Source organism: Pseudochaenichthys georgianus, chromosome 17 (assembly GCF_902827115.2).
Source record: "Pseudochaenichthys georgianus chromosome 17, fPseGeo1.2, whole genome shotgun sequence".
Classification (NCBI taxonomy): domain Eukaryota; kingdom Metazoa; phylum Chordata; class Actinopteri; order Perciformes; family Channichthyidae; genus Pseudochaenichthys; species Pseudochaenichthys georgianus.
The window spans coordinates 3830563-3857399 of NC_047519.1; the positions used below are offsets into that span (position 1 = coordinate 3830563).

At 43.9% G+C, this 26837-nt stretch overlaps 1 protein-coding gene across 6 annotated transcripts in view; it reads right to left on the bottom strand.

Annotated features, from left to right (window-relative positions):
• The window catches only part of rnf31 (ring finger protein 31), a 138815-nt gene extending 112452 nt beyond the window's left edge, over window positions 1–26363 (bottom strand). For 2 of the 6 annotated variants that reach the window (XM_034105185.2, XM_034105183.2), the window contains exons 1-4: window positions 26174–26363; window positions 8047–8245; window positions 7152–7298; window positions 493–648 (exon numbers count right to left, since the gene is read on the bottom strand). In XM_034105185.2, the coding sequence (XP_033961076.1) occupies window positions 493–648; window positions 7152–7298; window positions 8047–8244 (501 nt within the window). In that variant the 5' untranslated portion in view covers window position 8245; window positions 26174–26363. Of the gene's footprint in view, window positions 1–492; window positions 649–7151; window positions 7299–8046; window positions 8246–10936; window positions 11010–18123; window positions 18589–26173 lie in introns of those variants that run through there. The other 4 variants (XM_071206424.1, XM_071206425.1, XM_034105184.2 and 1 more) reach the window with 4 other exon arrangements.
• Window positions 26364–26837: the final 474 nt, after the last annotated feature.

Consider the following 26837-nt stretch of genomic DNA (forward strand, 5'->3'; position numbering starts at 1 on the left):
CCGCTCAAGTATATTTCACGAACCATTTAGGTCCGCGACCACGACGCCATCTGCGATCGATTAACTTGTGGACAATGATCCCTCGCTCTACGCCTCCTGTACCCAGTCACTGGCCATCGGGAGGACCGGGGGGTTTCCCGATGGCCTGGCCTGTTAAGTGGCCTGCTGGCCTGAGGACTTTTTGGGTGACTGGCTGTCTACATGATGAGGCCTGCCGACATGGCCACTGTCATACAGATCATAAATCAAAGCCCTAGATTGGTCTCTGTGTCATTCAAGCTCGGGATAACCTCAGCTCAGGTGAGGTAATGGACTCTCCGAGTGCTGACGAATGAATCGTTTTTCTACCGATGCAAAGACGCTACAGTCGATGCATCGCAATTTCAACCCAAACTGTAGCCCATGTGCACTCTTTCAACCAGTGCACTCGGATTTTTAACGTTTATGCCGGTGCACCGATGCGAATCGGTGAATCTTAAAACACACACACACCTTGGTAAGCATTTCTAGTTCCATCCTCAGACTCATCACTTCTAGCGTCACTGCAGCAACTCGGCCAACATCAGGATCTGTGACATCATCGGGGAAGCTGAGCCCATCTGGCTGCTGATTGGAGTAACCATAGAGACAAAGCACTGCTCGTCCTCCCTGAAAGCAGAAAAACAAATCCATTTTCTTTTGCTTTCCCCCAAACATCAAGGTAAGAGGGTGGTCCTTCCCAGGCGCTACAGTATATGTATAAGTTCTGTCAGTGAGCACAGGAGAGGGGCAGGACAGAGACAACTGTAGCAGTCTCAGAGCAGGATAAAGACACATTTAGGACAAGATCAGGACAGTATCAGTGTACGTATGGGACAGGTTCAGGACAGGGTTGGAACAGGTTTTTGTGCAGTTTCAGGGGAGGAAATTGGACAGGTTCGGGACAATTTTGGGAGAAGTTCACGGCAGGACCTAGCATAATATATTCAGGGCATCTCACCATCGATACAATGTGTGGAATATTGCAGAAAAAAATATCTGTAGCATACACATGTTTATGATACTTTGACACTAGGTTAGCTCAAAAGGATAATCACCATGTATTACCACCACCTTGTGATTTTTGGAGCAGAAATCCCATCATCATCTATCAAATATCACATATATCACCAGCAAGTAAAAAGCTAACATTAGGCAGTAAGAGAACATCTAAAGGCTAATGTTGTGCGTGATGACGTTTAGTAGTCTCATTTAGTGACTTGTTAGCAACCCGTGTTTATGTGACACATACAGATGTAGCGCTTCATTTCAGACGCCTACCCGCGCGGGTCTGTGATCGGCACGGGGTGGGCCCCTGCTGAAAAGGAAAACCCCCCCCGCAGGACTTGAAACGCCCCCTTGATAAATACATTTAATTATAATGAAACCAGCTGCAATGGATCATGGATCCCCCAGGGGGAGCCGTGAAAAGCTGCCACACTGGAACTCATGTGAAATAAACAGCTGATCTACAGGTATCTGATATAGCGGATATTTGTTAAGATCCATATGTCACGGATAGGATCATATTCTGTGCTAAATAAGAGACATGTAATCATTTACTAAACATCAACATGTTTTTATTTAACAAAATAATGTTTAATTCACGTTGGCGTAAGTACAAAACCATGGCTATGTTTTTAGATCAGGAAATGCATTCAGGCTCAAACAAACAATTTTTAAGCATCATCCTCACGATCATTTAATGTATCATATGTTCGCGAGTTGAAATGAATGCACTAAATTTAATCCACGTGAGTTTACAACAACAAAAATAATCGCTTTGTTTTTATATCACATCCGACCAGAGGAAAATGCAGCACGGGTCTCACTACCGATCATCCTAATCCCACGGGCAAACAATAATATGTACAGTGTTAATAGTTTACTGTATTATTAGTGTATAATATTACTGGGGATTTCGGAATGGTACTGGATTTTGATTTATTGTATCGGCTTCATATCGCAATATATTCCCGAAGTCTGAAATGCAAAAATGTCCCACATTAGGGCAATTCACCCTACATTTAATCATTCAAACAAAATCATAGTTTGTTTCTTTTTAACGAAATAAATGTGGTTTAATCCACATAATTTACTGTGTTAATTGTTTACTGTAGTAGTGTGCACATTACTTTTCGCTGCTTGTTGCACCTGGTTAGAAGCTAAACTGCATTTCGTTGTCTCAGTACCTGCAATATGTGCAATAACAATAAAGTTGAATCTAATCTTGAGCAGGAACAAATGTATTTAGGCTACTTAGTACATATCTGACATAAACGATTAAACACATTTGTGCATTCTTTAAACTGAGTCAAGCCGAGTCCGGAGGTGGCGGCACATTAAAGTGTGCACCTGATTGTTTAACTTGAAGGTGCCTGATGACATTTAATCATTCAAACAAAATCATATTTCGTTTATTTTTAACGAAATAAATGTGGTTTAATCCACATAATTTAGGCCTACTGTGTTAATTGTTTACTGTAGTATTGTTTAACTTGAAGGTGCCTGATGCAGAGTCCTGCACGGGTCTGATTTTCAAGACCCGCTCCCGCCCCGCGACGTGTAATACGGAACTCGCCCTGCTACCCGCACATATTGCCAATTAGTTCCGCAACCCGACCCGTCGGCACAAGATCCGCAACCCGACCCGAACCCGCATAGCCTAGCCTATATATGAGTAGTGAAAACGTGCAATTATTAACACATGCAGTTGCATATTTGTCTCAAAAAAATCGTGGGATGTCGGTTATTTTCTCCATCTATGACACCAAAAGCCTCCCAGACATTGGATTTCGCTCTTGAGGAAGTGTTATTGAAAATGCTGTATTCTCCACTAGAGAGCTTCACCTCAGCCATTTCGAATGTGGCGCGCACAGCAGCAGATTGATGCGCTGCAGAGGTTATGATTATGCACGGTCCCGCGGGGGAGAAGTCTGAGGATTTAAACATTAAACTAAATTATTATTATTTTAATATATTTATTATGCAATACCCGCGACCCGACCTGCATCATCTTTGTTTTACCCAGAACCGAACCCGGAAAAAAGCGTTTGAAAAAATACCACCCGCGAATCACCTTTTTTGCGGGTCACCCGATGCAGGACTCTGGCCTGATGTGAACATTTCCAGAAGAACTCTAGCTTTAATGGCCTTTCTATGTATACAGTAGGCCTACAGTATAGCCCAACCATGTACACCTTCCTTTTTCCCCGTCCAAAGTTTGAATTGGATAAAGGTAATGGTTATCGATGGTGCTTTTATAGCCTATTGTATAATAACTGTGAGATTTATATTGCTTTTCAAATGCATATATGGCCACCCATTTACACGGCTCTTCCCGTCAAGAATATTAATAGAACTTAGGTAGATCACTTTACATTTCTGCAAATTAATTTTTAATCACACACGTCTCCCCACGTCTCCCCGTCCCGAAAATTATAAATAAATAAAAAGAGGAAACAATTTTCAAGTTCAGTTTTCAACGTTTTATTTAAAATAACTGACATAACAGACACCATACTGTAGGCCTATCTGCTGCGGAAACCAGGACGAGCTATTTCGGGATCTGTTTTTCGGGGGGCTCCTCAGTCCTCTCATTTACCCCGCTCCTGATCTTATGCCACTGGTCAATGTTCAGATTTGGGAACCAATTGGAAACATAGGGACTCAATCTTTTCAACCTCTTGAGCGGGAAAAAAGGAAGGTGTAAATGGTTGAATGATGAATAAACAGTGAGGAGGGGGTACAGTATGAATACACTAGATATACACAGCAGCCCAGCCTGTGAGCAGTATGAACACCAATGAGCGCTCAGCTCGAGATAACCAGCGAGTCGAGAGAGAGAATGATATCTGCATTTTCTCTTTTGGTTTGATTAGGACACATCCTGGGGATTGTGTTTACAAACATTGAACCAGACCGTTCACCAGCCCCCACCCCCCCTGTTGCCTATGCTGTCTGTGTTGCGAACTCTTTTTTTTAAATGAATTGGCCATCGGAATGTGTGGAGGAATCTCCCAAGGGTCACATTCCACAGCTCTCCCCCCCCCCCACTCCTGTGATCTCCCATCCCCCAGTCTGTAAGTTTGTGTTTGCATATTTCTGTGCCGTAATTCATACTGGTCCTCTCACGCACATACATTCTCCTTACAGTATACATACATAGGCTATATGAGTCCGTGTATCTACGGACCATTTGTTTTTCTTTATTAAAAAAGTAAACGGAAGAGCGTCTGAGAGGTGTTTTTGCCCTTTTGCTTTTTACCTTACTAAATGGTCTAATGGTCAGTGGAGCGAGGGGGGAGGCCCGCGAAACTCGCGGAAGTGATTTCAAAACAAAAAGCACTCGTTTGCTTGGAACAAAGAAAACGGCCAAGACACACATTGAGTCCAGAAAATGAATGTTATTAAGGGCTGTAAATATAATAAGCCTGTATCTAACATTGACAACAGGCTTATTATATTTACAGCCCTTAAGATACACTTTTGTGTTTAACAGCTGACCACCATGACATACTTTGTTTTAGTAGATTTCGCATGAGAGCAAAATGTATAAATATGAGCATTAAATTATATGAATATGAGAACAAAATGCATGAATGTGTGAGTGACAATATATGAATGTGTGCATTGCAATATGATAATATGAGAGCAAAATGTATGAATGTGTAAATATATACGTGTGTGAGAGTGAAAATGTATGTATGTAAAAGAAGAATATATGTGTGTAAGAGTGAAAATGTATGTATGTAAAAGGAGAATATATGTGTGTAAGAGTGAAAATATGCTGCATTTTGAATGTCCGATAGTCCACCATTTCCACCGGAAATATCAAACATTTAATAAAAGTGAAAAACAATGAACAAGACTTAACGTATTCATCATAATTAATTATATTTATTTCGTTTGGATGTAGGATTTTTGACTTTGTTTAGAGCAGTGATCTTCTACTATATGAACATTTTGGACCCAAAATCACAAAAAAAACGTAAAAACAGATTTTGAAAATGATATTATTTTTCATATACCGTAGGTAACACAAACATACACAACAAAACCATTTAAAAGCTGGAAATATATACATGGGATGTCACTATGATAATGTGAAAGTTTGATTGAGGTAGCATGGGATTTCATTCTGATAAGGCAAAAGTGTTATTATAAATATAATATATATACACATTATGTACAAAAATCAGTTTTTTCTGTCTTTATCTGTGCCACGCTTCAAAGCGGTTTCTGTCAACTACGACACAGAGGGCAACATCACAGGTTCCTCCTCTTCCATGTCAAAACACAAGCTTAAAGCTTGACTTACGTTCAGAGTTCTCTTTATCATAGTTGAATCTTCAAAACTCTAAATCTATCTAACTATATCTAAATGTTCAATGTTTGTCTGTCACTTTACTTCAATCGCAGTCGCCCGCTGTCTTTGTATATCTTCGTCTCTCTCCATTTCCCGCCGTCTCTCTTCGGTTCCCGCCGTCCCGCTTCGTCTCGTTTCGTATCACTCCGTTTACCTGATTACCTCACCCCCTCCCTGGTAAATACATCCTGTTGAGCAGAATCTACAGTTTCCAGTATTTTCCGTTTCGTAAAATGATAAAATACGGCGAAGATATTAAAATATGTGCTTCCATTATTCATACTTCTGAAATATATCTGTATTAACTTTATATCATCGTATGTCCGTGTTTATTGGGTCTTTTTTGCATGAAACAAATACTGGCATATAGTTTCAAGCCAGTACTTTCGACAGAAATACACATATACATCCTGTTGAGCAGGATCTACAGTTTCCAGTATTTTCCGTTTCGTAAAATGATCAAATATGGCGAAGATATTCAAATATGTGCTTCCATTTTTCATACTTTTGAAATGTATTAACTTTATATCATCGTATCTCCGTGTTTACTGGGTCTTTTTGCATGAAACAAAGACTGGGATATAGTTTCAAGCCAGTACTTTCGACAGAAACACACGGCAATGTTGTCCAGACTGTTGTTTTAATGCGGCACCGGCTTGAACAGGTCATGTGATCTGATCACGCCGGCGTGACGGTCGACTCCAAAGGGTTAATATTAAATACATATAAGTATTTTTACAACTTGTATTTAGAAATACTCTGTAATTATTGATGCATAAATGTGTTCATCCATTCAATGTGGCATCTGCTATAATGGGGTTAATGTATGTATGATATTACTTAATAATATAATACATTATAATATATGATATGATAATTACATTTTAGTTTTATTCATTTCTTATTTCATAGTTTCTCATTATTATTATTTGTATCGCTCATCTTATTTTTGATTTTATTAATCTGTGTGAATCTGTGCTGTCCTGTTTTTCACTCTCACCCTGTTGCTGTTTGAACTACTGAATTTCCCCACAGGATTAATAAAGGTCCATCTTATCTTATCGTAATGTATAAGTTGATTTACTTCAATCTACTGTACTGTGTAAAAACACCCCAACAGTATTACAAGAAATATACTGCATAAAGCAAACTATATACTTTATTTGATCTAAAATATTGATGTTTTTTCATTATAGTAGCTTGTGAAAACCATACAGTAACAAATAAGTGATTAAATGCTACAGTATTCAGCAAACAGAACTGCAGAGCTGCAAACAGACTAAGTTCTACAACACCCTGTTGTCTTTGTGTATTTTGTGAATGAAGCACCATCTCATGGTTAAATCCTGTAATTGAACAAATGGGGAAATTGGGCAACGCCCTCTAGCAATTTGGCAACACCCCCAGCAACTGGCATCCACTGGGCTTTTGACTGGGACACACCCATGTGAGTTTGATCTGGAGTGCTACATCTGTAGAAGCTTCAGCCATTCACCAGTGGGGTGTTTACTGACGTATTTTATGTCATAGAAAAAAACATAAAAATATCTTCAGCTTGTGTTAACCACAGACCTTATACCAGGCAACTAATAAAAACACATAAAAACAATGTTGAAAATGCTACCCGGGTATAAAACATATTCCTGCATCACTCCATATGCCGTGAGGCTTGAACATAAAGATGTTTTTGTATTGTGTTGTTGCATATTCTTTCAAATTCCCTATTTTTTTTTTTAACTATACTATACCTTGTATGTATTGTTACCTGAATGGCATCAACAGTGGCCCTGAACACTGGGTTGTTGTGCTTCACAGTCCTCCAGTACTTTGGCCTGTTGGGATTTGTCAGATTACAACCATACTTTTCTAGGATGTTCAACGCTGTAGACAAGCGCTGGAGAGAGGCAAGGGTCTGAGGAAGGAATACAGAGAGAAGAAAACATGACCAAAGGTTAAAAAGCTTTACGCTTCAAGTTCAATTAGTAGAAACGCTCATCGAATCTCATATCCACAGAGCAGAGAATGTAACACTTAGAAAAAGAGACAACGATTTTGTCAGCTGGACCTCTTTTTTTCTACGTTCATGGTGTTCAAGGCGGCCCCTTGGTGTTATGTACAGCGGAAGTGGGGTCTCTAGTTATCTATGTTATCTTTGTGCATATGCTTCTCCGGCTTTCCTACAGATTAAGTGTTTGCTTTATACACAGAATGAATGCATTGAGATAAAGTTGTAATTCTATGTTGTGCTGGGAGATGTTGATGCCCAAACAGTACTCCCCCCATACAGTTTGAACCGGTCATTGTCAGATTGACTTAAAAACTCCAGGCAGAGGGCAGACAGAAATTCTCTCACCTATTAGGGATTTATAACTATACAGTCATTAGTAAACATGTTTGTTTTGTGAAACTGTGTTGGTGTCAATGAAGGGACATGTTCATTGATTGTTCAGAGCAGAGCTGTAACAGAGATTCCCAACAGCTATCAACATGCAACGCTATATGCTAATATGATAAGCAGCATTGATGTAATTGACTGAAGTTATAGCGTCATATGTTCCAGTATGCATTAATTGATGTTTTACAGAGACAATGCACATAATGCATTGCTGCAAATATGCATTTCCAGGTGAGGATACTCTTTGTGCACTTGTTTCTCTCACCTCCTTCCGGTTGCTTCCGAAGCTGTTTTCTATGACCATGGTCTCTGCGGCGATGTGGCAGTATTTGGAGCAGGGCGGTAAAGGCAGATATGAAATAGCCATCACCCCCACCCTCACCTCTGATACCCTCCCACCAGAGTAGAGACACACCTCAGCCCGACTCCTCACCTCCTGCAGCTGCTCCGACAGAGACGGCATTCTGCGCACGCACGCACGCGCACACGCACACGCACACGCACACGCACACGCACACGCACACGCACACACACACACACACACACACACACACACACACACACACACACACACACACACACACACACACACGGGTAGATTGTTAACCAATCAAAGGCTCAGTTTGTTAGCATGCTAAAATGGAAATGTCATTCATTTGCAGGCATTTGGTCATACACCCAAACATTTTACATATTCACCTAAGCATGGGCTAGAGTTAGAGTTCAAGAATCACCAAATGTATGTAGAATATTAATGGATGAGCTTGTGGTTTCCTTGTGTCTCTCCATGCTTCCCTGGTGGTGGGAGGAACTAAACGCAGGGAAACGACGGAAGTGAGGGATGCAAGGATTCCATTTAATCGACCTGAGATATGGGCTGCATCTCAGGTCGATTATTTTCATTTCCTCGCTCGTTGGTCCCATGGATGTATAATAAGAACTGGATACAGCGTGGGAGGCGGGGCCTCATTCATTCCTATGAGAGTTGCTCATTGGCGCATGGATGACAAAATGGCCCAACTTTTGAGAGAGCGAAACGTCACAGATTACCCGGCATGCCTGAGAAGTACCTGTATGTGCGCTCATAGAGCATGCGCAACTTTAACGCCCCCTCACATCAAGCACGTCAATTTGCGTACACGTAACAGCACCGCGCGTTCATGACAGCATGGTAATGGATTGTTATTATGATGGATTTGATATTAACGAGGCGGCAGTTAGCAGCTAGCGGCTAGCTATTAATTATGCTAATTTACACATCAGTCGTTATGTACTTTTATATTACGCTGATGTAACAGGATCTAGTGATATCCAAGCAACAGAGCTTAATTTAGCATGATACTTGTGTGGGTTGTACATGAAACCACTTGGTAATATATAAAAATATTAGAGCCGGGACTCGATTAAAAAAATTAATTAGAGGCTTTGTAATTAATTAATCGAAATTAATCGCATTTTTAATCAAATATACATATTTGACCTGAGAACAGTGAGAAGCCATTTTCACATGGATTTTACTCCAAGTGGTCTACAGTCCAAGTGCATGACATTAAGGATTTTGGCCCTGTGGGCCATCTAAGCTAATTTACAGATGGCCGTGAGCCCAATAGAGATTGCCCTGAAAAATGCACGCGGACGAAATGGCACGAAGGGTTTTGGGGGGCCTCCGTCCCCCTAGAACATTTTGATTTTTGCAGGTTAGATGCTGTCTGGTGCATTCTCTAGACTGAATTATAAGATGAACCACCACAATATTATATTGTACAATTTCAATTTTATTCTTCATTTCACTTGTTTGTTTGTTCTTGTTTGTGTTTGCTCGCTTGCATGCCCTGCATAGCTATAAGAAATACTTAAGTTGTTGGTCAAAACACTTTCCATCTGATGAAGGCAAATGCCTTCCCAGATGGAAAAAAGTAGAAAACATTACATTCAGTTATAACTGCCAAAACAAACATTATTTACACTATTATGGCCCCTGTTAAAAATGTTTGTAATGTTAACTACTGTAAATTGGTCGAACGAATGCCTCCTCATCCGGAAGCTGACCGAGCAGACCCGAGCAGCAGTCGAGAGGAGCCGAGCACATCCGCGAAGCACACGTCAGAGTTCCCGTTAGCCGGCAAATCTAAATATCTTCGGTCAAAATAATTTCCCTTTAGAGCAATACCGCGTCAGTTGCGCCACTTATGTGACAGACAAGAAGAGTATGTGACAGACAAGAATAGTCAACTCTAATGTCTAACACTTAATGTGGAGAAAGATATGTCCTGGATGGGTTGATTGTGCGTTGATCTGTTGGTAATGCCTCGGGGTTCCGGTGGGCATGTAAACAAATGCATAATGCTGCGCTATACTTTGTGGCCTCATCCAGTTGCATAGCGACACTTATTGTGTAGTTGTCTTTTAATAAGCAGGTAGTCATATCATTAGCTAGAACTAGCTGGATCTGATCGATATGGACATAAACGCGAGTGAAGTCTAATCTGACGGGAGAGAGAGATCAGCTGCTGCTGACGAGTCGAGACTCGACACGCAGCTCTGCATAACCACATGCAGCGGTGAGCGGAACAAAACACACACTTCAGGTTAGAATATCACACGTAGCTATTTTAATTACCTCTCAAACTACCTAAACTAGTTATAGATATGTTTAGTTTTACTGTCGGGTCACTCATTACTGGATCCGCGAGCTGCATGATACTGGCATAATAGATTGCCCGATCGGGCAACCAGCAGGTGAGGCTTCATTGCCCGAGCTAAATACTAGATGGCCCCGGGCCATCGGGCAGTCCTTAATGTCGAGCCGAGTGCAATGCAGTGAGCCAGGGAGTTGGTTATTTTCTCAGACGTGGACTTACTTATCCTGGCCCTGAAACCAGTCATCTGGTTGAGTGTGGGTTGGGTCAGGGTGTGGTTCCTTGCACTCGGAGTCGGGCTAACGTCCACGCTAGCTGCTACATGCTTTGCATTTAGGTGATACTTTAGGCTTGATGTGCTGCGGTGATATGCAAATTCTTTTTTGCATAATTTGCACACAACCGTGCTCTTATCGACGCTTCCACCCGTCCGTTTTTTAAAACAAAATGTCCCATCCACGGGCCCGACCAAAGCGGTCTCATCAGCTTGTTCGTTCATGTTTGACTATTGTTCACCGTGGTTTGTTGTTTGAAGTCCCATGCTGAAGTCATGAACGTTAGTTGGTTCTCCATTATAATCGGTACGCCTGAAACTCATCCAGTGAGAAACGTTCCGCTGTGCAAAAATAAGTACAACAAGCACAACAACCTCTGAACATTACAAATATTCGCCTAAATTCAACCTGGAACCTCTCTCATTCAATACAAATGGTGTGTGTGTGTGTGTGTGTGTGTGTGTGTGTGTGTGTGTGTGTGTGTGTGTGTGTGTGTGTGTGTGTGTGTGTGTGTGTGTGTGTGTGTGTGTGTGTGTGTGTGTGTGTGTGTGTGTGTGTGTGTGTGTGTGTGTGTGTGTGTGTGTGTGTGTGTGTGTGTGTGTGTGTGTGTGTGTGTGCGCGCGTGCGTGCTGGATCGTTGGAGCTATGTGCAACTCAAGGCATATGCTCGAACGGGAGCTGCCTGGACGCTGCAATCATGTTGCTGCAATCATGAGTGTGCTGACTTCTCCTACAATGTCCCGCTGTCTGGCTTCCTGCATAAAGTCAAGTGCTCGGCGCAGTTGTGGCGAAATGTCACTCCTCTGTTTTCATTTAAACAGCTCCTTATATCCGTTAGCGCAGCTAGCTAGCACCCGATGCTCACAACAACAATGCACGTAAGGTCTCTCTCTCGCTCGCTCGGGCCACACATACACACACCCTCCCGGTCCTCCCGATGGCCAGTCGGTGCCTGCCGGTGAGCGTGGAAGTGTGGTCTGCCACAAGCGGGCGGCAGGAGCGGGGCTGTCAGCAGATGGTATTTTAAACTCGCTCTGCCAGTTTTTCGGCCGAGGAAAAAAAATACACATGCGTTAATCGCGTTAAAATAATTAGTGGCGTTAATTTTTTTTTGCGTTAACGCTATATGCCGATAAAAAACTGTGTAATATACCTGGCTGCTAAATCCTCCAAACTGTTACAGGATGTGTATTTTGTAAAATGTGTAACTTTTTTTTATTATAATTTCTTGTTTTGAATCTTTAATACTTTTTGTATGCATACTTTAAGTAACATTAGGCTGTCTTAAGCTATTTTCTGCTGTAACAATGTAAATGTATTCTGATTCTGATCTAATTGATGTGTTTTTATCACAGTTTGTTTCCCTATATTGCGACACTTGTTTTGTTTAAGATTATTTCTCCTCTTTTTTACAGACATCCCCAACCATAGTGGAATGCTGTTGTAAGTTACCTCTCTGAAGAACCAGCACCTTACCGTGGTAGAGAGGTTTGTGTGCCCTGATGAACCTAGGGGCTGTGTTGTCTGGAACCTTGTGTTCCTGGTAGGGTCTCCCATGGCAAATTGGTCTCAGGCAAGGGGCCAGACCTCAAAAGACCTCATGAAAGAAAAAACAAGAAGTGAGGATACCCGGCCCGGAGGAAGCCCGGGGTCCCCTTCTGGAGCCAGGCCCAGAAGGAGGACTCGTCGGCGAGCGTCTGGTGGCCGGGCTTGCCACATAGCCCGGCCGGGCCCAGCCCGAAAAGGCAACGTGGGCAACACCTCCGCTTCTCCGTCCCACGGGCCCACCACCTACGGGAAACAGCGATGGGGTCGGGTGCGCTGCCAGAAGGGTAGCAGTGAAAGCGGAGGGTCTCGACGGACCAGACCCGGGCGGCAGAAGCTGGCTTTGGGGACGTGGAACGTCACCTCTCTGGGGGGGAAGGAGCCGGAGTTTGTGCGGGAGGTCGAGCGTTACCAGTTGGATCTGGTTGGGCTCACCTCTACGCACAGCATCGGCTCTGGAACCTTACTTCTGGATAGGGGTTGGACTCTATTCTTCTCCGGAGTTGCTCAAGGTGTGAGGCGCCCGGCGGGTGTGGGGATACCATAGGTGGGACCAAGTCATTGTTTTGCAAGTCCGAGTCATGTCTCAAGTCTTTGCGCTCAAGTCCGAGCCAAGTCTCAAGTCAGGATGGGCAAGTTCAAGTCCTAAACTTTGACAAAACGAGTCTTAAACAAGTCATTAAGTGCTTTTCACCAAATGTAATGTAACCACTCCACTCCTCCGCTCCCTTCACTGGCTTCCAGTAACTGCTAGAATCCACTTCAAGACACTGGTACTTGCGTACCATGCTGCGAATGGATCTGGCCCTTCCTACATCCAGGACATGGTTAAACTGTACACCCCAGCACGTGCACTCCACTCTGCATCAGCCAAACGGCTCGCTGCACCCGCACTGCGAGGGGGACCCAAGTTCCCATCAGCAGAAACACGTGGGTTTGCTATCCTGGCTCCAAGATGGTGGAATGAGCTCCCATTGACATCAGGACAGCAGAAAGCTTTCGACTCCACTTCGAGCCATAGAACTATTAACAAAGCACTTATATACTAACAAAGGACTGGCTTATCTAAAGCCAGTTGAGTAGCACTTGAAATATTTGGCTCTATGAAACCTGATGTACTTTATGATTCTGTTTTCTTCAAGGTTATATCTTCTTGGTCGAATGCATTTACTGTAAGTCGCTTTGGATAAAAGCGTCAGCTAAATGCAATGTAATGTAATGTAATGACATTGATCAACAGAATAATACTTAATAATCAAACCGCTCTTTATTAGTCACATTCATAATTTAATAATCCATTTTCTCTCTGCTGGTAAAGTAACACATTTTATTTTATTTTAAGAGAGATCCGTAAGGTAAGGCTACCGTGACAGTTTGATTCAGAAGGAGTTTAATGTATAAGATCCCTGATGTTGAGGTGACCAGAATGTTTATTTCCACTGTGTACAACATGTTATAAGGGACCCACAATCTATCTTTATGCAAGGGATAATGTGCAGCCAGGCGGTCTCTATGGGGAAGAGAACACCTGAATCTAGATCCCTCTGCAGGTGGTACTTTAACTATATTTTGATGATAATACTTTTCTACTTTTACTTTTTATTGTAACCGAGTATTCCTACACTCTGGTACTTTTACTCAAGTACAAGATATGAACTTCTCCCACCTCTGACAATAAATCCTGGTTACAAAAAAAAAAAAAAACCTGCTCTGAAGGTTATTTTCATTTTACAAATCCTGCACTCAGCTTGGCTTTCTCCAATATCATTGAAATGCAGCCAGATGCTGCTTCTTTTTTCGGTTTTCGCTAATTTCTTGACTTTTTCCGACGCTCTAGCATTTAAATCCGGCTCCCCGTCGCTCTGTGCAGCTGGCCTGTACCACTACACATGCTGTGCCCCCCACCCTTCTTTCACATAATTGTATGATCCTAGTGTGTCCTCGCATATGATTGGCCACATGGTGGCCCAGCTAAATAAAGACCCGCCCCTGCCTGCAAGGAATCTCAGCAAGAGTAGGAGCGGCTGGAGATTCTGCTCTCACCGACGGGAGGCTGCTCTTCTAACGGCAGCTCGCGATCGGCGTGTTGGAGACCTCTGAATTAAAGTATCAAGTCACCTCAAGTCAGAAGGCTCAAGTCCAAGTCAAGTCCCAAGTCATTGGTGTTCAAGTCCAAGTCGAGTCGCAAGTCTTTTGTGATTTTGTCAAGTCGAGTCTCAAATCATCAAATTGGTGACTCGAGTCTGACTCGAGTCCAAGTCATGTGACTCGAGTCCACACCTCTGGGGGATACTCACAAGTCCCCGGTTGGGTGCTTCGTTGTTGGAGTTTACCCCAGTGGACGAGAGGGTCGCCTCCCTAAGCCTGCGGGTTATGGGGGGGAAAACTCTGACTGTTGTGTTTGCTTATGCACCCAACAGCAGTTCAGAGTATACGGCTTTCTTGGAGACCCTGGAAAGAGTCCTGTATGGGGCTCCTGAAGGGGACTCTTTAATCTTGCCCTCGCACATGTGGGCAAGGATGGAGACACTTGGAGGGGCGTGATTGGGAGGAACGGCCCCCTGATCTGAACCGGAGTGGTGGTTTGTTACTGGACTTCTGTGCTAGTCATGGATTGGCCATGACAAACACCATGTTCGAACATAAGGATGCTCATAAGTGTACGTGGTACCAGAGCACCCTAGGCAGAAGGTCCATGATCGATTTCGTTATCGTATCATTGGACCTGAGGCCGTATGTTTTGGACACTTGGGTAAAGAGAGGGGCGGAGTTGTCAACTGATCACCATCTGGTGGTGAGTTGGGTCGAGTGGCGGGGGAAGCCTCTGGATAGACCTGGTAAGCCCAAACGTGTAGTTCGGATGAACTGGGAACGTCTGGAGGAGGCCCAAGTTCAGGAGGCCTTCAACTCACACCTCCGGCGGAGCTTTTCGGGCATTCCTGTGGAGGTTGGGGACATTGAACCAGAGTGGTCGGTGTTCAAAGCCTCTATTGCCGAAGCCGCAGCGGGGGGCTGTGGTCTCAAGGTCCTAGGTGCCTCAAGGGGCGGTAACCCTCGAACCTCCTGGTGGACACCGGTGGTCAGGTAAGCCGTCCGACTGAAGAAGGAGGCCTTCAGGGATTTGCTATCCCGGGGGACTCCCGAGGCAGTTTCAAGGTACCGACAGGCCCGAAGGGCAGCAGCCTCATCCGTGGTCGAGGCAAAGCAGCAGGTGTGGGAGAAGTTCGGAGAAGACATGGAGAAAGACTTTCGGGCGGCACCAAAGTTGTTCTGGAAAACTGTCCGACACCTCAGGAGGGGGAAGCAGGGAACCATCCAAGCTGTGTACAGTAAGGATGGGACGTTGTTGACCTCCTGATGGAGTGTTAGGCCGTTGGAAGGAACACTTTGAGGAACTCCTGAACCCGACAACTCCGCCCTCTATGTTAGAGGCAGAGCTGGAGTATGACGGGGGATCAACACCAATCTCCCGGGGGGAGGTCACTGAGGTCGTCAAACAACTCCACAGTGGCAAAGCCCCAGGGGTGGATGAGATCCGCCCAGAAATTCTGAAGGCTCTGGGTGTTGAGGGACTGTCATGGTTGACACGTCTCATCAAAATTGCGTGGAAGTCGGAAACAGTACTGAAGGAGTGGCAGACCGGGGTGGTGGTTCCCCTTTTTAAAAAGGGGGATCAGAGGGTGTGTGCCAATTACAGAGGCATCACACTACTCAGCCTCCCTGGGAAAGTTTACTCTAAGGTACTCGAAAGGAGGGTCAGGCCGATTGTCGAACCTCAGATTGAGGAGGAACAATGCGGATTCCGTCCTGGTCGTGGAACGACGGATTAGCTTTTTACTCTCGCAAGGATCCTGGACCGAGTTCCCAGGGAGTTACTGTGGGAGGTGCTGCGGGAGTATGGGGTGAGGGGGTCTCTACGCAGGGCCATCCAATCTCTGTACTCCCAAAGCGAGAGCTGTGTCCGGGTCCTCGGAAGTAAGTCGGACCCATATCCGGTGAGGGTTGGCCTCCGCCAGGGCTGCGCTTTGTCACCAATCCTGTTTGTAATATACGTGGATCGGATTTCGAGGCGTAGTCATGGGGGAGGGGGTCTGCAGTTCGGTGGACTAAGGATTGCACCACTGCTTTTTGCAGATGATGTGGTTCTGATGGCTTCATCGGTCTGCGACCTTCAGCACTCACTGGATCGGTTCGCAACCGAGTGTGAAGCGGCTGGGATGAGGATCAGCACCTCCAAATCTGAGGCCATGGTTCTCAGCAGGAAATCGATGGACTGTCCACTCCAAGTAGGGAATGAGTCCTTACCCCAAGTGAAGGAGTTCAAGTATCTCGGGGTCTTGTTCTCGAGTGAGGGAACAATGGAGCGTGAGATGGGCCGGAGAATCGGAGCAGTGGGAGCGGTACTGCATTCACTTTACCGCACCGTTGTGATGAAAAGGGAGCTGAGCCAGAAGGCAAAGCTCTCTGTCTACCGGGCCATTTTGGTTCCTACCCTCACCTATGGTCATGAAGGATGGGTCATGACCGAAAGAACGAGATTGCGGATACAAGCGGCCGAGATGGGTTTTCTCCGCAGGGTGGCTGGTGTCTCCCTTAGGGATAAGGTGAGAAGTTCGGTCATCAGGGAGGGACTCGGAGTTGAGCCGCTCCTCCTTCGCGTCGAAAGGAGCCAGTTGAGGTGGTTCGATAACCTAGTTAGGATGCCACCTGGGCGCCTCCCTTGGGAGGTGTTCCAGGCACGGCCAGCTGGGAAGAGACCAAGGGGTAGACCTAGGACCAAGTGGCCTGGGAGCGCCTTGGGATCCCCCAGTCAGAGCTGGTTGATGTCGCCAGGGAAAAGAAAGTGTGGGGCTCTCTGCTGGAACTGCTACCCCCGCGACCCGACCACGGATAAGCGGGAGAAGATGGATGAATGGATGTTGTAAGTTAACTTATTTATTCTATATTTCCTTCTATATGTGTATGAGCTCTGTACATGTTTTCTTTTCCTTATGACTGTTGTAAGTTAACTTACTTATTCTATATCTTCTTCTATATTTTTATTTCAATGTATGTCACAGTCCTCTGTTTATTTATTGTTAAGCAACGCAACACATGGTTTTCAACAGTGGAACGATTTATGTGAATGTCAACAGCAACATCCCAAGCTTCTTTCTAGCCAATATTCATTATGTTGTATCTGTACCTTCAACTGTAAGTGAAAGTTCAATTTGGTGTATTTTGTTTGCAAGTCTGTGTTCAACATACTACTTGGAGTACGCTTAACGCAGCACAAGTCTGTACTGAACATGGACACGCAACATTCTAAACAAGTATTTGTTCATATCTGATACCAAATCTTGCTGCAATATTGCCACACTGGAGATGTATAATGTATGTAGTTAAGGGTTTAGTTATTTGTGTTAAATGTATTCAATGTGTTAAATGTATTCAACATATTCAATGTGTTAAATGTATTCAATGTATTAAAATAACTACCCAAACATTTTATTTGTTAAATGATCATTGTATATGTAAGTTATTTATATGTATCAATCAATCAATGTTTATTTATATAGCCCAATATCACAAATGTTACATTTGTCTCAGTGGTCTTCACAGTGTGTACAGAATATCAGTATGACAATACGACACCCTCTGTCCTTAGACCCTCACATCGTACAAGGAAAAACTTCCAAAGAAAACCCAGTTTAAAGGGAAAAATGGGAGAAACCTCAGGGAGAGCAACAGAGGAGGGATCCCTCTCCCAGGACGGACAGACGTGCAATAGATGCCGTGTGTAAATTGAAAAGATAATACATTTGCAACATAGGTAGTCCAAATGTTTGGAAATGCATGTGTGTATAATAGGAAGATGAATCCACGAGGATATCCATCCAGGACCTATGATCCAGGACCACAGCCACGACTCAAGATCCAGCGCTCGCGATCCAGGACACAGGACCGCAGGATCATCCATGACTCCGGATCCCAGCGTATATAGAAACCAAAAAGAAAGACATTTGGGGAAGCTGGGTTAATCGGAACATGAGTGTACACGGGTATAGACAGAGAGAAGGAAGAAGTAAGATGTCCCCCGACAAACTAAGCCTATATCAGCAAAACTAGGGGCTGAATCTAATCAGCCCTAACTATAAGCTTTATCAAAAAGGAAGGTCTTAAGTGCACTCTTAAAAACGGATAGGGTGTCTGCCGCCCGAACACAAACTGGAAGCTGATTCCACAAATGTGGAGCTTGATAAGAAAAGGCTCTGGCTCCCATTGTACTTTTAAAGATTCTAGGAACAACCAACAACCCTGCATTCTTGGAACGCAATGCCCTAGTAGGACAGTAGGGTATAATGAGTTCTTTAAGGTAAGATGGCGCCTGCCCATTAAGGGCTTTGTAGGCGAGAACAAGAATTTTAAATTCTATCCTGTGTTCTATAGGGAGCCAGTGTAAGGCAGCCAGAACAGGAGTAATGTGGTCCCTTTTCCTAACTCTGGTTAGTACACGAGCCGCAGCATTTTGCATCAGCTGAAGCGACTTGATTGACTTCTTGGTACTCCCTGATAATAAAGAGTTACAATAATCCAGCCTAGAAGTAACAAATGCATGGACTAGTTTCTCTGCATCATGTATGTGAGTGTTGTCTCGTGTGTATGTACTGTTTGTGATCGTTGTTGTGTCCTCACTCGTGGCCTGCACCTTGATGTGGTGAGTGAGCTTTAAACTAAGACAGGTCATTTATGTTTGAAATATCATGCTAACAAACCTGCACAGAATTGAATGATAGTGGTTATATATGTTCATGTCTTGCTGACATTATGTGTTATCCTTTTCCACATAGCCTCTCAGATGGATTCCTGTTTCATCTGTTGGTTTGCCACTGTCCAGTGTCTGCCAGCTGGCTCCCTCTCAGAAAAGTGCCATCTTCTGTCAACAGGAAGAACTGAGCCTCCCAACCAGCAGTCTGACCATGAGTCTGACTCACTAAATGAAGCTCAGTGCAAGTTCTTTCAGGAAGACTGGGTATATATATACATTCACTCTGCAGCTGCATATAATCAGCTCAGCACGGACATTCTCTTTAACCGATTACATTTCACCTCAATCTCCAGCAGCCAATCATTGTGCTGCAGCCAAACTTTAAAATGGTTCTCCTCTCTCCTGCAGTCAGCTGTGATTCCAGGTGTTCATGCTGCCGACCGCCTCCTCCCCATCCACCTCCTTTCATCACATCCAGTGCCAGGAGAGCTAATCCAAAAACCTCATCAGACCTCCTCTCCACCCACCTCCTTTCATCACATCCAGTGCCAGGAGAGCTAATCCAAAGACCTCATCAGACCTCCTCTCCACCCACCTCCTTTCATCACATCCAGTGCCAGGAGAGCTAATCCAAAGACCTCATCACATCCCCTCTTCATCCCATCTCCTCATCAAATCCAGATCTTCATCATCATCACCAGTGTCTAGACCCCGACGGGTTCCCTAGATGCTCACGGCTGCATTTCTCCCTTTAGATATACGATTTCAGGATTGGGGTCTAATCACCAAAGACTTAACATTTATCATATGGCATGTGTCAATAAATGTTCCTTAAACAAAATGAAGTCTCTCCTGATTGAACTGTCTGGACCCCATCCTCAACATTTTTTCAAACCATAACATGCCTTCATAGGGCTTTCCTGTTGATCATGTTTGGTGGATTTTTTAATAGAATCATTGTAATCAATATTATCCATCCATCCATCCATCTTCTCCCGCTTATCCGTGGTCGGGTCGCGGGGGTAGCAGTTCCAGCAGAGAGCCCCAAACTTTCTTTTCCCTGGCGACATCAACCAGCTCTGACTGGGAGATCCCAAGGCGCTCCCAGGCCAGCGAAGAGATATAATCCCTCCACCTGGTCCTAGGTCTACCCCTTGGTCTCTTCCCAGCTGGACGTGCCTGGAACACCTCCCTAGGGAGGCGCCCAGGTGGCATCCTAACTAGGTGCCCGAACCACCTCAACTGGCTCCTTTCGACGCTCAACTCCGAGTCCCTCCCTGATGACCGAACTTCTCACCTTATCTCTAAGGGAGACACCAGCCACCCGGCGGAGGAAACCCATCTCGGCCGCTTGTATCCGCGATCTCGTTCTTTCGGTCATGAACCATCCTTCATGACCATAGGTGAGGGTAGGAACGAAAATGGCCCGGTAGACAGAGAGCTTCGTCTTCTGGCTCAGCTCCCTTTTCGTCACAACGGTGCGGTAAAGCGACTGCAGTACCGCTCCCGCTGCTCCGATTCTCCGGCCCATCTCACGCTCCATTGTTCCCTCACTCGAGAACAAGACCCTGAGATACTTGAACTCCTTCACTTGGGGTAAGGACTCATTCCCTACTTGGAGTGGACAGTCCATCGGTTTCCTGCTGAGAACCACAGCCTCAGATTTGGAGGTGCTGATCCTCATCCCAGCCGCTTCACACTCGGTTGCGAACCGATCCAGTGAGTGCTGAAGGTCGCAGACCGATGAAGCCATTAGAACCACATCATCTGCAAAAAGCAGTGGCGCAATCCTTAGTCCACCGAACTGCAGACCCCCTCCCCCACGACTACGCCTCGAAATCCGATCCATGTATATTACAAACAGGATTGGTGACAAAGCGCAGCCCTGGCGGAGGCCAACCCTCACCGGAAATGGGTTCGACTTACTGCCGAGGACCCGGACACAGCTCTCGCTTTGGGAGTACAGAGATTGGATGGCCCTGAGTAGAGACCCCCTCACCCCATACTCCCGCAGCACCTCCCACAGTAACTCCCTGGGAACTCGGTCATACGCCTTCTCCAAGTCTACAAAACACATGTAGACCGGATAAGCGTACTCCCAGGCCCCCTCCAGGATCCTTGCGAGAGTAAAAAGCTGATCCGTCGTATATTATATTATATATATATTACCTTTTAATCTATATATATTGTATTAAAAATTGTTGTCACTATTTTTTTCACCTAGTTCTACTATGCCAGCCATCAGAGGTATACATTTTGTAACATCTCTTTTAGGTTTCATTCACTTATATTTGTGAACTTCTATATAAAATGCTAATTTCTACCTGAAATGCTTATGTATTTTTAATTACATTTTCGTAAGGTTTCACTTTTTCAGCTGAATACATATTATAACTCCAGATGGGTTTATTCAGGATTGCCAGCTTCACTGTTGAGCGTGATTGTCCTGTGCTCTGAAATTAAAATGTGGATAAGCATAAAACAACACTAAAATAAACACTACAATACAACTTGTTGTTTAAAAAAACACAAGGTTGTTCATTTGTGTGTATAAATATACAACACAGGCAATATATATATATATATATATATATATATACAATTATAATTAATACAACTGTTAATTTGATTAGAGCTTTGAAACATATATCTTTATTTATATATGTATAAGTATGACGACTTCCCCGGGCGATATCATATGGTATAGCGAATTAATCAAACTGAGTCAAAACGTGTTGTGCCCACATGCAAAGGTTGTACACTCTGGCTTATCCCTGCGTGGTATTATATAGTAATAACAAACAGCTACGTTCAACTCTTTTAATGGTATATTGCAAGTGCAATAAGAAGCTACATGGACGTTAATCTACGTCGGTAATATTAACTTTATTTAGTACAACATTTACGGTACAAGATTTACATCATACAGCCCATGTAGTATAATAATTTACAAATGATGAATTACAGCAAACTTGTGCAATATCCATTATTACAGCTCCGTGGGGCTAGCAGTAAGGCGATATGGGTCCGTCTGTAACATGAACGTGCCGGTGTCAGTACCATATGTGCTCGGGCTACCAGATCTGCTTGGGGTCCGCTGACTAGCGTATACCGGGGTTCTGATCAAAGACGAATGAGTGTAGGTAGAGAGAGAGAGAAGGAGAAGAATAAGAGAAATCGGGGTTGTTAAAATGGTGACTGAGGCGTCTGCTAAGTACTTCTCACAGGAAAAGAGGGATGGAGGAGGGATCAGAGCTCAGGAGACTAGCAGGAGACTGATGTCCAAGAATGAGTGAAAGCAGGACTTGTGCCACCTGGCAAAGTTCAAGAAGTCAGAAGATTGCTCTTTGTAATCTTATCCAGTTATATATATGCAGTTCACCTGTTAATACATATTTAAAAATGATTTGGCTTTGTCAATATAAATTATTTCCCAAATATCTTTTACTTTCTTGTATAGAGGTTCGAAAGGGTAAAATTGCGAATTTAGAAATACAACTAGATGTAGGTTAGAGACGAGTTAAATAAGCTCATATTTGAATTCCCCATAAAAAAACCACATCATTTCGACACCCCCATCTGGATCTGGATCTGGATTAATACTGAGCAGAACCCAGAGGTATCACGCTCAGTGGGGGATGGATGATCCCCGCTAAATGTCTCTTAAAATTTGCCGGAAGCACTCCACGGTTTCTGCGATGACAGCTTCTTCTGGTAGCAAATTCCACTCTCTGATTGTTCTCGGAAAGAAGGAGTATTTAAGAGTGTCACTAGTTGCGAAAATGTGCTCAAAGTTCAAAGAATTGGCTTTGCGGGTTGCACTTCTTCTAACTGGCTCTAGGTACATTGATGCATCAATGGCTGAGATGTTATGGACAATCTTAACCATGTTAGGATTTCCTTCAGATTCATGTTAGCACCTGAGTATGACCCGCTCTATTGGTGTATGATCAAATTAGATTTCTAATTTTAAATAAAAGGAAATAAATTCACAGTTATTGTCAAACAGGAGTTAAATCAATTTATCGCTTATTGTAAGAATGTATTTCACCATATTCATATTTAAATGATCGGGAAATTACGTTGTAATGATAATAAATCACCTCCCTCATTCAGATTAATGTCGATTGTTATTGTTTATGTTTGAATGTTAAAAAAGAACAATCGACAGTGTTGTAGAGCCGATGAATGGGAGTCGGAGGCGGCGTGTTTAGTATGGAACACCACACTTTATTTCCATCACATTACAGCAAAGCAGGATGATCTTGTATACACGCTACACAAGCTAATGACAACACAACACAGGTGCACTCACTAACTCGTCCGTGGTGCAACACAAACTATATAACCCAGTGAATTGTGTCCCGTAAATGTCACCAGTGTAAACATAATTATGTAAATAACCCAATTTGTGTTCTGTGAAACGGAAACGGATATTACATTGTTTTTGTTACTTTCCTTGCAGTGTCTTAAATGGTTAGTGTCTTAGGTTAACTTCCTGTTTTATTTAGAATTATTATTATTACCTCTTGGGTTGCCGTACAGCCAATGCGTGACGTCATTGGTAAGCGTAACGGACCCCGAGCAGATCTGGTAGGCCGAGCACATATGTTCTGCACATAACTTCTGTTAGACAGCTATCATACTGAATAAATATTGACTGTGAATGTATGCAAAAATGTATGGCATATGGCTGTCTAACAGAAGTTAAATTCATTTCTCACTTATTCTGACAATGTACCTTTATTTATACAGATAAATCCCATTGAGATCATTGATCTCTTTTTCAAGGGAGACCTGCTCAAGTAGTTCCACATGAAACATAAAAAAACATAAACAGAACAACAAAAGGACATCATACAGCATAATTTACATAACTATCCACATAAACAGGTACCAATAGCTGTTTTGTATATTTTTTTGTTTTTGTTTCACGGTTATGCCACGAGCTCACAAGACAGTTTTGTGAGCATCCAACCGAGCTTTAAAAACCTTTGGTGGCACCAGATTGTTCAGTTTCCATTTAATTTGGAGACTATTCCAAGACAGAGGAGCTGCGCATCTAAAAGCTGTCTTCCCTAAGACAGTCCTAGCAGTTGGCACATTTAATAAAACCACTGCATTCGATCTCAGGCAGTAGCCACTTACAATTTTCCGAGAGATCAGGGAGCAGATATAAGATGGAAGTTTCCCTAACATGGCTTTGTATATACAAATGTACCAGTGACTGAGCACAGCAGAGCAGAGAAGGTGGAACCAGGCCTCAGCCACAGCAGCACAGCAGAGCAGAGAAGGTGGAACCAGGCCTCAGCTACAGCAGCACAACAGAGCAGAGAAGGTGGAACCAGGCCTCAGCTACAGCAGCACAGCAGAGCACAGCAGGTGGAACCAGGCCTCAGCCACAGCAGCACAACAGAGCAGAGTAGGTGGAACCAGGCATCAGCTACAGCTACAGCAGCACAGCAGAGCAGAGCAGATGGAACCAGGCCTCAGCTACAGCAGCACAGCAGAGCAGAGAAGGTGGAACCAGGCCTCAGCTACAGCAGCACAGCAGAGCAGAGAAGGTGGAACCAGGCCTCAGCCACAGCAGCACAACAGAGCAGAGCAGGTGGAACCAGGCCTCAGCTACAGCAGCACAACAGAGCAGAGAAGGTGGAACCAGGCCTCAGCTACAGCAGCACAACAGAGCAGATCAGGTGGAACCAGGCCTCAGCTACAGCAGCGCAGCACAGCAGAGCAGAGAAGGTGGAACCAGGCCTCAGCCACAGCAGCACAGCAGAGCAGGTGAGCAGGTGGAACCAGGCCTCAGCTACAGCAGCACAACAGAGCAGAGCAGGTGGAACCAGGCCTCAGCTACAGCAGCAGAGCAGAGCAGGTGGAACAAGCCTCAGCTACAGCAGCACAGCAGCACAGCAGAGCAGGTGGAACCAGGCCTCAGCTACAGCAGCACAACAGAGCAGAGCAGGTGGAACCAGGCCTCAGCTACAGCAGCACAGCAGAGCAAAGAAGGTGGAACCAGGCCTCAGCTACAGCAGAGCAGAGAAGGTGGAACCAGGCCTCAGCTACAGCAGCACAACAGAGCAGAGAAGGTGGAACAAGCCTCAGCTACAGCAGCACAGCAGAGCAGAGCAGGTGGAACGAGCAGAGCAGGTGGAATTCTACAAGTTACCACTGATGCTGCAGCGAGCGGGATATGTGTGCTGTTTGAGTACTTCTTCCACCTCTTACATTGACGGAGGATTACTCAGAAAGTAGCTACACAGTAAAAGTACTTCATTTTATTTCTGGTAGAAGTCAAACTAGAACCGAGTCCAACAGAGTCAGTTTCCTTAAGAACTTGTGGTAAAAAATATGTGTGTCACTCGTATAGCAGGAATAATGAAGAGCAGCTGATTTGAAAAAACAAACTCGAGAGGCGGCGGAGTGACCGCAGTGCAGAACCGCTGTATAGTTTAAATCTCCTAACAATGTTGTCCATTTTAGACAGAGGCTTATTATATTTACAGCCCTTAATAACATACATTTTCTGGGCTCAATGTGTGTCTTGGCCGTTTTCGTTGTGATCGCTAAATTCCCCTTGTTTATAAAAATCACCGGTCCTTCAACAGGACACTGTAGTGATTACAATCAATTTTACCCTTTCGAACCTCTATATAAGATAGTAAAAGATATAAGGGAAATAATTTATATTGACAAAGCCAAATCCTTTTTAAATATGTATTAACAGGTGAACTGCATAAGATTACAAAGAGCAAACTTCAAATATTTTAAATGCATTTGTGGATGGTGTTTTACATTTACAAATCTCATATTTACACACAAATTATTTTTATGTGCACACAAATAATGAGACATATCTATGCCCATATAATACAGCCAGCAGCAGGGTAAACTGACGCTGCTGGCTGGTCCGCGAATGTCTGTCGAATATCCAACCTAAAACTAACTTCACCACGCTAACATTGAAATACTCAAGTAAAGGACATACTTGAGTAAATGTACTTAGTTACTTTACATCACTGTTCTGAAGTAATACAAAGATGAAGCTCGCTAGACACCTGCATGTAACGTTAGCTACTGAATGTGTAGCCAAACACCGACACTTCTTTCTCCGGGAGAAACACACAGCCATGCCCTGTGGATAGCGGTGCAGTCTGCGGTGTGAAAGGGGTTGAGGCCGCCTACCTCCGGGCTACAGGAACACGGTCCCTGTGCTGCTCCTCACGGTGCTCCTTCTGCACGCCGCCTCCATTCACTCTCAGCTACGGCGAGCTAGTGTCAATATCACGGTGGTACACATTGGTGTACCAGTGGCGTTAAATGTACTGTGAACCATAGACAGTATATAAAGCTGTGTGAATACACCATCGGCAGGGAATAATGTGCAGTGAGTGGTCGACCAATGAAAACACTGGAATCTGTCTCGAGCTGTGTAGGTGACGTCATCCATCTGTTTCTGAACGGGCGTTTTAGATAAAATTAGATATACTTTAGTGATCCCCAATATTTTATTCACAGCAGCATGTAGATAAGACATTGCACATGAATAAGAAGTAAATGATAAAATAAAAAACTGTATACATATATATACATACAGTATCAGCAGTAGAAGATAACGAAACAGTGAATATAGCCTACAATAATGAAGGATATATATCGAGTATATTTATTGAATACACAATAAAATTATACAAATATACAGGATTGACATTGTACATTATGATAGGCTAGTCTATCAAACTAAAAACATGTAAATCTTGAATACAATATACATTTAAGTTAGCAGAATAATAACAGTTTTAAATTAAAATTAAAATCCTCAAGGGACAACAATGTATACAACTGAGTG